The sequence below is a fragment of the Ostrinia furnacalis genome, unplaced genomic scaffold (genome assembly GCF_004193835.3).
Source record: "Ostrinia furnacalis isolate ACB-3 unplaced genomic scaffold, ASM419383v2 OfSCF1433, whole genome shotgun sequence".
In the NCBI taxonomy this organism is placed as follows: Eukaryota; Metazoa; Arthropoda; class Insecta; order Lepidoptera; family Crambidae; genus Ostrinia; species Ostrinia furnacalis.
In genome coordinates this window covers 147,031-159,973 of record NW_021131672.1, presented here as the reverse complement: position 1 = coordinate 159,973, position 12,943 = coordinate 147,031, and the positions used below count along the sequence as shown (strand labels likewise).

Genomic DNA, 12,943 nt, shown 5'->3' with positions numbered 1-12,943 from the left:
TACTTTGGGGCTATAATCTAGATGGCGCTGTGTGAAGTTGTCCAAAGATATTTATGTTTATTTTTTAATCATATTCTTCTTTACCTGACAGCGTAACAGAAGGGTAATGTTATTATAATATCTGTGTTTCCCAGTGCGGGCTGTCGACGCGGTCTGCGAGCCCGACCAACAGCGAGCGGCGGCCGCGACTGGCCGCCCTCACGTCCGTATTCACTTCCCGGTACAGGCAGGTCGGTGATATGATATTCATTATCTTTGCAACGCCCTACAGGGCCGATATTACCGGTCTACCATTACGGGTAGTACCATTTACCAACATGGTGCAATCCTACTAATATTATAAATGCGAAAGTTTAGGTGTCTGGATGTTTGTTACTCTTTCACGCAAAAATTACTGAACGGATTTTGATGAAACTTTACAGTATTATTGTTTATAACCCAGATTAACATATAGGCTATAATTTATGACGATTTGTGACAAACTAAATTTCACGCGGGTGAAGCCGCGGGCAAAAGCTTATACATTATACATGTGACGCCCTGCAAGATAATGGCAAAACATCAGAGGAGAGGTGAGAGATGAAGGTGGTAACAGTGCTGGAATATCACAGCCTATTATCTACTCTATTACACTCAAAATCAAAAATCAAAAATATTTATTCAGTTTAGACCACAAGTGGCACTTATGAACGTAAAAATATTATTATAGAAAATAATAAAAAAAGAAAAGGTAGTAGCCCTTATAAAGTCCATTATCATATCCAGGTCCCAACCCAGTGCACGGAAGTAGAGATGACAGCAATCACATCAACAGCCACTAATTCACTCTCCCGCCTGAAGTACCGCAGCCCATTCTCTATTCTATTCCCAATAAAGTCTTTTATCATGTGACCCAGGATCTGATACAGTATTGGAGTATCTCAGCCACCCCATTTTCTACTCTATTGCGTTCTCAATAAAGTCCAATGTCATAAATCCAGGTACCAACAGTCAGGTCCGTGCCGTAGTTATTTTAAGTTCATTTCATCTTACTGATATTATTGTTTGTGTAATATGTAGTATTGAAACTAACTTTCTTGATTTTCATCTATTTAATTGGAGTTATAAAAATTTGTACAGAAGAACGTTGGGTTTCGTAAATTGAAGTGTTTTCATAGACAATAATAGAGTAGTGAATAGACAATAGTGATGTTCCTTTTTCTGCGCGAAGTTTCGGCACTGAGACTTTAGTGATTGGCCTCAACATTATAAATGCGAAAGTTTGGATGTCTGGATGTTTGTTGCTCTTTCACGCAAAAACTACTGAACGGATTTTGATGTAACATAACAGTATTATTGTTTATAACCCTGAATAACATATAGGCTATAATTTATGACGATCTGTGACAAACTAAATTTCACGCGGGTGAAGCCGCGGGCAAAAGCTTGTACATTATACATGTGACGCCCTGCAAGATAATGGCAAAACATCAGAGGAGAGGTGAGAGATGAAGGTGGTAACAGTGCTGGAATATCACAGCCTATTATCTACTCTATTACACTCAAAATCAAAAATCAAAATCAAAAATATTTATTCAGTTTAGACCACAAGTGGCACTTATGAACGTAAAAATATTATTATAGAAAATAAAAAAAAGAAAAGGTAGTAGCCCTTATAACGTCCATTATCATATCCAGGTCCCAACCCAGTGCACGGAAGTAGAGATGACGGCGGTCACGTCAACAGCCACCAGTTCACCTTCCCGCTTAGAATACCGCAGCCCGGCCGGCGGCCCGCCGTGCGAGGGCGCGCCGCATCTCAATGCATCTCATGAGCATCCAGATAGGCACAGGTGAGGTACACTTGCTGACGGAGTGGCAGGAGATAACTAATGTAGCTGACGAAACAGCAGGTGCTAGCTGACCAATTGACAGGAGGTAGCTGATGAAGTCATAGGAGGTAACTGACTAAGTAACAGGAGATAGCTGACAAAGTGACAGGAGACAGCTGACAAAGTGTCAGGAGGCAACTGACGATGTGACCGGAGACAGCTGACGACTTGTCAGGAGACAGCTGACGAAGTGACAGGAGACAGCTCAGTAAGTGACAAAAGACAGCTGACAATGTGACAGAAGACAGCAAGTTAAAGGAGCCAGTTGACGAAATAGAAATTACAGTCGCGGAATGAAAAGGTTCGTCACCTTAGTGTCGGTTTTCGCTTGCACTAGGTATTGTAAGAGTCAAACCTGCCAACATAACAGTGCACGAAACAGTGCTGCTAACATTTAAATAAATACGACGTTTGCTAACGAATAAGGTTTTGCTTGTTTATTTTTCTATCCCATCAGTGCAATGCAATGATGACATTGACCAATTGACAATAGTTTTTTTTTATTTAATATAAATAATAATGGCAGGTTGAACCAACAAGAAGGTTTTAGTTTATCAATCACAATAATCTCTTGACAAAATAAAACGTCAAACAACTTTGATCTGAATAATTTTGAACTTTACTGACGAACAGTTAAAGATTTATTTTCTAACTCGAGATTATTCTGTAACATAGTTTCAAAAGGTAATATGTGCTCGCGATTCGTTGAAGGAATCAATTTGAAAACTGACGAACCTTTTCATTCCGTGACTGTACAACTGACCATATAGCAAGTACTATCTGTAGAGATGACGGCGGTCACATCAACAGCCACCAGTTCGCCGTCCCGCTTAGAATACCGCAGCCCGGCCGGCGGCCCGCCGTGCGAGGGCGCGCCGCATCTCAACGCGACGCACGAGCATCCAGACAGGCACAGGTGAGGGCGCTTTGTAGTTGACGAAACAACAGATACAAATGACAGGAAGTAACTGACAAAACGATAGGTGAAATGAAAGGTTAGATAGAATCTGACAAAATGACANCTGACAATGGTGGTAGCTGACAAAGTGACAGGAGGCAGCTGACAAATTGATAGGAGACAGCTGACGAAGTGACAGGAGGTAGCTGACCAAATGACAGGAGGTAGTTGATGAAGTGACAGGAGACAACTGATGAAGGGACAGGAGGCATTCGAGTAAGTGTTAGGTTAGGAGGTAGCTGACGTAATGACAGGAGGCAACTGACGATGTGATCGGAGACAGTTGACGATTTGTCAGGAGACAGTTGATTAGGAAGTAGTAGGATGCAGTTTATGGAATGAGAGAAGGTAGCTGATAAAATGCCAGAAGGTAGCTGACGAAGTAACAGGAGATATCAGGACAGGAGGTAGCCGATGGTGTGGTAGAAGGTAGCAAGCAGAAGATAGCTGACCTAACTACAGGTGGTCATAGATAAAACGACAGGTGGTAGCTCACCCAATGATATTATCTGTCTAGATGATTGAAGTTAGCTGACGTAATTAAAGAAGTCAGCTTAGAAAGTAATCAACGGGCTGATAGAACAACAGGCATCAGCTGACAAAATTATTGACATTTGCTGATTAAATGACTATTAGCTGTCAAAGTCTGTCACATGTGTTCACAAAATAAAAATCTTACTAAGTTATTATTAGCTGACAAAATAGTAGGCGAAATCCAAATAATCCATGCGTCCTGTATCAAAATTACTAGCTGACCAATCCACCACTGTCAATCTGTAATCGTTCACACAATAACTTCACTTATTATTCACAGACTCACGCTCCAACTAGGGCGGTTCCAACTCAGCATCCCGCGGTTCGGGCGGGCCGAAACGCGGCCGGACACGCCGAATGTGGCCGAAATCAACATAGATGACTTGGACTTCGTTCGGCTCAACGCTAGCGACACCTATACGCTTAACGGACGGACGATTAGATTGTTGGGCGCTGATTTTCAAGATTACCCGACTGCCGCTCGGCCTCCGCCTTATAATGAGGCTATGAGGTAAGAAACACTACAGTCTATATGTTTTTTTTTTATACACAACGAGGAAGCTCTTGGCCTGTACCTCACCTGATGGTAAGTGACGATCAGGCCGAAGGTGGAAGCGAGCTTCACCCGGAATCCTCAACCACGGAGGAACTGGCTATCTTACCTCTAACTGCCGGAACACAACAATGCTGTTAACATTGTTGTTATGGCGACAGGCTTAGGTAAGATGGTGGTACAGTCTATTTTTTTAGAAATCAGCAGAAATGTCATCAAAAATGGCCAACTGACATAAAAATATTTTTAGTCTGTGAACTAGTGATGCGACAAAACCTCTCGTTAATCGCGAAGTGAAATTATTGTAGTACCACTTGCGTATCATCGCCGGGTGATCGTCACAATACTAAAAATATGCAACAAAGTCGCAACATGGAATGTAAACTGATTATGAAATTTTCGAGAACGGGAAACAAACTGTATGCACAGATGTAATCAAAAAACACACTGGACAGTAAAACCATCAATGATATCCGTAAAGTTATTAAACTTCAAATAGTTGCAAAAAGTTCTGTTTGACAGTGTTGCTACTAGTGACATCTCGCTCGCTCAGTTATTTGTTGCTCTATTCCGCTAGGGAGGTAATGTAAGATTTTTATTTTCTTTTATTTTATTTACTTATATATTAAAATAAGCAATGGAACAATACGTAAGCATAATTGCATAAAAAAAAATAAAACCGACTCCAAAAAACATACACTAAAAAGTAGAAAAATAATTACTAATTACATATTTATTAGGACGAATTAATATTTATGTATACCATGATTGATACTTTTGGAGTCGGTGCCAAGATTATGAAACGTGTGAAGTTTGCCTGCACCGACTCCAAAAGTATCNCGGACGGACGATTAGATTGCTGGGCGCTGATTTTCAAGATTACCCGACTGCCGCACGGCCACCGCCTTATAATGAGGCTATGAGGTAAGAAACACTACTATTAGCCTCTGTGGTCTAGTGGTTACACCACCTGCTTCAGACGCAGAGGTCCCGGGATCGATTCCCAGTGGGGGCAGAATTTTCTGTTCGGTTTGATTGGTGGTAGGGCTTGTTCCAAGTCCGCCTGGCTAGCTACCACCATCTTACCTAAGTCTGTCGCCATAACAACAATGTTAACAGCATTGTTGTGCTCCGGCAGTTAGAGGTAAGATAGCCAGTTCCTCTGTGGTTGAGGGTTCCGGGTGAAGCTCGCTTCCACCTTCGGCCTGAACATCACTTACCATCAGGTGAGATACAGGCTAAGAGCTTCCTCGTTGTGGATAAAAAAAAACAGCGGTATTTTCATTATTGAAACTCGAAGAGCACGCGTGTTTATTTAACGTCAAACGTCAGCGAGATTTCTTCAAACTTGTACATGCTCTGTCACGTCATAATATGTCAAAATCACCCTCCCTTACCGCTCCCATACTTAGACACTGACTGAGTTAAGCGCGACCTATTGTGCATAACTGAGTCAGTGCCTGAGATATTAGAGTGGCACAGGACGGGTCACATTGACATGTGACGTGAGCATACAAATCTGAAGTGTCGCTGACGTTTGACCGTTACAAAAACGCCCTCCCGTGCCGCTCCCATATATCAGGCACTCAGTTAAGCGCTCGACCTATAAATGACCTAATGAAGATCTAAATAAATATTATGCTTGATTAATGTGACGTGAGTTTCTTGCGCTGTTTCTTCTGAGCACTGGCCCATTTATTGTCCCGAAGCAGTGGTAGGGTTAATACTTGGACGTATAAAAGTGCTTTTTAAAAGCCTACTTGCAATAATGAAACGAGTTTTATGAGTTTATTATTTATTTTAATGAATGAAAATATTAATTAAAACATCCTATTGTTGAAGGTACAAGCTATACGGGCCGCCTCCCGAGTACTTAAGCAGAGACCGACTGCACAGAACCAACAGTGTCGACGAAGAAGCCAGAAGCAACGTCGAAATGCCGCCGGGCTACGAGGAACTCAGCACAAGCAATAACGGTATTTCCAGTAACGGTAATAACGGTATTTCCAATACCGGTAATACCGGTATTTCAGACAGAATAGTCATAGACGCGGACGTCGCAGCGAGTAACGTTATAGGTGTTTTGGACGTCGCTACCGGAGGCCCGGTGTGTTTGATCGGCGAATCCAGCAACAATAACGTATTCGATACCGTTATCGATAATAACGACGGTAATAACGCGGGCAACGTTATGAGTTTGAGTAACAGCAGCAGTGTTNGCAGTGTCAACATGTCGCCTATTGAAGAAAATGCAACTTGTATTGCTTCAAGGATAAATTTAAATAATAACACAAGTGACAGGAGTGATTCAGAATCAAAACTCAACGATAACGATACCAGTAACGGCAGGTACGTTACCGGTAACGGTACGGAGTTAACGGAGAGTAACGGGAATGAAACGGTAGAAACGTTGAAGTCGGTCATCGACAATTTGCCGGCGATCGATTGTGACGTCAACGCCAACGATAGCTCCGAAGGAGTCGCTTGTTGAATGCGCTTCTTAGTGGCGTGGCTTGGGTATTATTTAAAAAGAATATTTATTTTCCACGAAGTACTTTTATAGTTCGCGCAGTGAAAATTGAGGCTATCAACATTGGCAAAGATTCGTTTGTGTTTATGAATCTGTATACGCTGACGTCTGCATAGTCTGACCGACAAGTGTTTTCTGTCTCGCTCGCACAAATATAGCAAGAGCGAGATAGAACATTCGATATTTGATACGTCAGTGTGAGTAGCAGTGTTCGCCTCAACTTTTGTTACGCGAGCTATACTTGGCTTTTGATATACCAACCACCATCCATACTATGCATGGTGGTTGGCCGAGTTTAAATCCTGCTTGGGACAAAAGATATTGCTATAGGTTTAGAAGGGGTATGACCCTAGCCACGTTCCTCAGTCTACAGCTTATTATTTTAGGAGGGTTTCACAAAAAAGTTTGACAAACACTGGTGTAAAACACCATACAAATGTATGTCTTATTTACCCAAGCCACGGTGCGAAGAATGGCGAAAAGTTGATTGTAGTGCCTTACACAAACTATTTAACTAATCGTATCTTTAAAAGAACGTAATGGAATGCTATTTCGTACAAATCGTGCATGCTACAAATATAATTTTGTGAAACCTTTTCACTCCTACAATAGGGATTCCTCGCTAATGAAACAGATATTTTATCATTCCTTCGGTAATGAAATATAAATTCTATTTAGTCCGTCAGACACATGTCTGACGTCACTAAAAATAAATAAAATAAATAAATAAATAAAGTCCTTTATTAAAATCTTAGACAATAGTGACGTCACGCAACATTTCAACTCAATGTGGCACTGTAATTATTTGGATAAGATAAAAATGAAAATTATGTCCAATGTTTTTACCTGTCTGACGGACAAAACACAAATAAATAAACAGGGCAAGTTGAATGAAACAGTTTAAAAAATTTAATTGTAATCTAGTGGCTAGATTGTAGCCTACAATACCTATGTAGAAATGGACAAACTTGACCTTCATTGGTTGCAATGATATTATATAAAAACAAAAGCAGATATGTTATAAACGCTCGCGTTGTGAATACTCAAATACGTCCCAATTNAAATCGGTCCACAATTGACGGAGTAATCGGTGAACATACATAGAAAAAAAAAAAAACATACATACAGTCGAACATATAACCTCCTCCTTTTTTGAAGTCGGTTAATAAAAAAGTAAAATAATTTCGTTTAAATAAAACCGACTAAAAATGAAACTGACTCCGAAAAAGTATACACTAAAAGTAGAAAAATAATTTTACGCTATCTCCAATATTGTCGAAGTTATCGCTGGAAAACTAAACAAAGTATCGTATATTTTTTGTTTAAAATTAATCAGTCATCGGAATAAGTGAATACTTAAAATAATATCGATTAAATTTACTGATTATTGTCTATGACTCACAGGTTGCAGCACTGATGTATCAGAGACAAGTCATCCCAACTAATATTATAAATGCGAAAGTAACTCTGTCTGTCTGTCTGTCTGTCTGTCTGTCTGTCTGTCTGTCTGTCTGTCTGTCTGTCTGTTACGCTTTCCCGCTTAAACCTCGCAACCGATTTTGATGAAATTTGGCATAGAGATAGTTTGAGTCCCGGGAAAGAACATAGGATAGTTTTTATCCCGGTTTTTGAAACAGGGACGCGCGCGATAAAATTTTTCTGTGACAGACAAAATTCCACGCGGGCGAAGCCGCGGGCGGAAAGCTAGTAGACAATATGGAGATAACACATGATTTTAAACGTCAAGTCAATGTGACAAGTCTCACAAATTTTCATCGTCCACGTATTTTGCTAAAATAATTTGTTTCAAAGATTGATTTCAAACTTGTATAAACGTGAAAATAAAGTTGGTTTCATGGGCTTGTTAAATAATGTGTATGATATTATGAACACGTAAGTGATTATGGTGTAATTGTGTATCAAAGTGTTTGTTTACATCTCTGCTGGATTCTAAAAAATCAAGGTATAGCTAGCCAGGCGGACTTAGAACAAGCCCTACCACCAACCAAACCGAACAGAAAAATCTGCCCCCACTGGGAATCGAACCCGGGACCTCTGCGTCTGAAGCAGGTGGTCTTACCACTAGACCACAGAGGCGGTTAACTCAGTCTGCATGAGGTATAGGAGCGGCGCGGATGGGTGTTTGATTTCAGATGTTCTTCAGACTTGTACATGCTCTGTTACGTCATAATATGTCAAAATCACCCCTCCCATACCGCTCCCATATTTACGCTCGAATTCACAAACATTACTATGAGGTCTCACAGTGGTTGGTTCAATAAATTATGTATGTAATTTAAATTGTGTAAAACGTTTGTTTGAACCAAATAAACCATTTTTCTTTCTTTCTTTCAATCACAGAGCTCTATTCAACGCTGTGCGTTCGATTTGCTGCTTCACTTAAGCAAGCATCGTTTGTAAATACGGGCGTTAGACACTGACAGATCTATATCTATAGTGCCGTAATATGAGTCAGTGTCTGAGATATAGGAGTGGCATGGGACGGGTGACATTGACATGTTATGACGTGACAGCATACAAATCTGAAGTCACGCTGACGTCTGACTGTCACAACACCGGTTGTCGGCCGTTTGGTGTAGTTCGGAACGGACTATACCGAGAGGTCCCGGGTTCGATTCCCGGCCGGGCAGAAATTATGATGAATTTTAATTTCTGTGACGGGTCTGGGTGTTACTATGTATAATATTTATGTATTTACATTAAAAAACTCATTTATTTCTGTAAATAGGCTTAACTTATTTTAAGTTTAAATTACACTTTTACACGTCCCAGTATACAAAAAAAAAGTATTTAAGTATGTTTATATCCGTTGTCTAGTACCCATAGTACAAGCTTTGCTTAGTTTGGGACTAGAAGCGTAGTGTAAAAAATGTCTAAGGATATTTATTTATTTAAAACCCTCTACCTCAGGCGCTAAGTTAAGCACTTTACCTATAAATGACCTGATGAAGATCTAAATCGATATTCTGCATGATTAACGAATGAAAATATTAATTAAAACATCCTATTGTTGAAGGTACAAGCTATACGGGCCGCCTCCAGAATATTTAAGCAGAGATCGACTGCACAGAACCAACAGCGTCGATGAAGAAGCCAGAAGCAACGTCGAAATGCCGCCGGGCTACGACGAGCTCAGCACAAGCAATAACGGTATTTCCAGTAACGGTAATAACGGTATTTCCAATACCGGCAATAACGGTATTTCCGACAGAATAGTTATAGACGCGGACGTCGCAGCGAGTAACGTTATAGGTATTTTGGACGTCGCTACCGGAGGCCCGGTGCGTTTGATCGGCGAATCCAGCAACAATAACGTATTCGATACCGTTATCGATAATAACGACGGCAATAACGCGGGCAACGTTATGAGTTTGAGTAATAGCAGCAGTGTCNGTATGATATTATGAACACGTAAGTGATTATGGTGTAATTGTGTATCAAAGTGTTTGTTTACATCTCTGCTGGATTCTAAAAAATCAAGGTATAGCTAGCCAGGCGGACTTAGAACAAGCCCTACCACCAACCAAACCGAACAGAAAAATCTGCCCCCACTGGGAATCGAACCCGGGACCTCTGCGTCTGAAGCAGGTGGTCTTACCACTAGACCACAGAGGCGGTTAACTCAGTCTGCATGAGGTATAGGAGCGGCGCGGATGGGTGTTTGATTTCAGATGTTCTTCAGACTTGTACATGCTCTGTTACGTCATAATATGTCAAAATCACCCCTCCCATACCGCTCCCATATTTACGCTCGAATTCACAAACATTACTATGAGGTCTCACAGTGGTTGGTTCAATAAATTATGTATGTAATTTAAATTGTGTAAAACGTTTGTTTGAACCAAATAAACCATTTTTCTTTCTTTCTTTCAATCACAGAGCTCTATTCAACGCTGTGCGTTCGATTTGCTGCTTCACTTAAGCAAGCATCGTTTGTAAATACGGGCGTTAGACACTGACAGATCTATATCTATAGTGCCGTAATATGAGTCAGTGTCTGAGATATAGGAGTGGCATGGGACGGGTGACATTGACATGTTATGACGTGACAGCATACAAATCTGAAGTCACGCTGACGTCTGACTGTCACAACACCGGTTGTCGGCCGTTTGGTGTAGTTCGGAACGGACTATACCGAGAGGTCCCGGGTTCGATTCCCGGCCGGGCAGAAATTATGATGAATTTTAATTTCTGTGACGGGTCTGGGTGTTACTATGTATAATATTTATGTATTTACATTAAAAAACTCATTTATTTCTGTAAATAGGCTTAACTTATTTTAAGTTTAAATTACACTTTTACACGTCCCAGTATACAAAAAAAAAGTATTTAAGTATGTTTATATCCGTTGTCTAGTACCCATAGTACAAGCTTTGCTTAGTTTGGGACTAGAAGCGTAGTGTAAAAAATGTCTAAGGATATTTATTTATTTAAAACCCTCTACCTCAGGCGCTAAGTTAAGCACTTTACCTATAAATGACCTGATGAAGATCTAAATCGATATTCTGCATGATTAACGAATGAAAATATTAATTAAAACATCCTATTGTTGAAGGTACAAGCTATACGGGCCGCCTCCAGAATATTTAAGCAGAGATCGACTGCACAGAACCAACAGCGTCGATGAAGAAGCCAGAAGCAACGTCGAAATGCCGCCGGGCTACGACGAGCTCAGCACAAGCAATAACGGTATTTCCAGTAACGGTAATAACGGTATTTCCAATACCGGCAATAACGGTATTTCCGACAGAATAGTTATAGACGCGGACGTCGCAGCGAGTAACGTTATAGGTATTTTGGACGTCGCTACCGGAGGCCCGGTGCGTTTGATCGGCGAATCCAGCAACAATAACGTATTCGATACCGTTATCGATAATAACGACGGCAATAACGCGGGCAACGTTATGAGTTTGAGTAATAGCAGCAGTGTCAACATGTCGCCTATTGAAGAAAATGCAACTTGTATTGCTTCAAGGATAAATTTAAATAATAACACAAGTGACAGGAGTGATTCAGAATCAAAACTCAACGATAACGATACCAGTAACGGCAGGTACGTTACCGGTAACGGTACGGAGTTAACGGAGAGTAACGGGAATGAAACGGTAGAAACGTTGAAGTCGGTCATCGACAATTTGCCGGCGATCGATTGTGACGTCAACGCCAACGATAGCTCCGAAGGAGTCGCTTGTTGAATGCGCTTCTTAGTGGCGTGGCTTGGGTATTATTTAAAAAGAATATTTATTTTCCACGAAGTACTTTTATAGTTCGCGCAGTGAAAATTGAGGCTATCAACATTGGCAAAGATTCGTTTGTGTTTATGAATCTGTATACGCTGACGTCTGCATAGTCTGACCGACAAGTGTTTTCTGTCTCGCTCGCACAAATATAGCAAGAGCGAGATAGAACATTCGATATTTGATACGTCAGTGTGAGTAGCAGTGTTCGCCTCAACTTTTGTTACGCGAGCTATACTTGGCTTTTGATATACCAACCACCATCCATACTATGCATGGTGGTTGGCCGAGTTTAAATCCTGCTTGGGACAAAAGATATTGCTATAGGTTTAGAAGGGGTATGACCCTAGCCACGTTCCTCAGTCTACAGCTTATTATTTTAGGAGGGTTTCACAAAAAAGTTTGACAACCACTGGTGTAAAACACCATACAAACTTATGGCTTCTTACCCAAGCACACGGTACGAAGAATGGCGAAAAGTTGATTGTAGTGCCTTACACAAACTATTTAACTAATCGTATCTTTAAAAGAACATAATGGAATGCTATTTTGTACAAATCGTGCATGCTACAAAGATAATTTTGTGATACCTTTTCACTCCTACAATAGGTATGATTTTCGGTAATGAAATATAAATACTATTTAGTCCGTCAGACAGACGTCTGACATCACAAAATTCTAGACAATAGTGACGTCACGCGACATTTCAACTCGATGTGGCACTGTAATTATTTGGATAAGATAAAAATGAAAATTATGTCCAATGTTTTCTTATTAACTGTCTGACGGACAAAGCACAAATACACTCAGCGGCACGGAATTTGGCCCAAGCCTAAACAACCAGATTTGAGGCCAAATTGGTGTTGTATACCTAAGTTTCGTGTGACATGTTAACAGAACATTTGTTGTTGTTAATTTAAGAGGCTAGATTTCTAAAAATATGCGTCTGTTTAACTTTTTTGACTCTAGAAACGCATTTCGTTATTGGAGCGTAAAGAGTACGGGTAAGTTTAAATTCGATATTAAATGTTGTAAGGGTTTGGCGTTTGGTTTTTTGTTTTTAAATTAATCTTAGGGTTATTCTCGTTTCCATAATTTGAGAATAATGCCCATTACTCCAGCTCAAGTTGCTCAAATAGTGTTGCTTAGAAGTCAAGGGCGTATGCAGCGGGAGATGGCTGAAACTTTCAATTTATGGCGTACAAACTTAAGATACACGTTAAAAAGGCATGACCGGTC

General features: G+C 40.5%; 1 protein-coding gene across 1 annotated transcript in view; it reads left to right on the top strand.

Annotated features, from left to right (window-relative positions):
* The window catches only part of LOC114352730 (uncharacterized), a 29,188-nt gene extending 16,689 nt beyond the window's left edge, over positions 1–12,499 (top strand). The window contains exons 10-14 of the mRNA XM_028304430.1: positions 135–230; positions 1,678–1,832; positions 3,644–3,874; positions 9,484–9,859; positions 11,399–12,499. Of these exons, the coding sequence (XP_028160231.1) occupies positions 135–230; positions 1,678–1,832; positions 3,644–3,874; positions 9,484–9,859; positions 11,399–11,662 (1,122 nt within the window). The 3' untranslated portion in view covers positions 11,663–12,499. The remainder of the gene's footprint in view (positions 1–134; positions 231–1,677; positions 1,833–3,643; positions 3,875–9,483; positions 9,860–11,398) is intronic.
* The last annotated feature ends 444 nt before the right edge of the window (positions 12,500–12,943 follow it).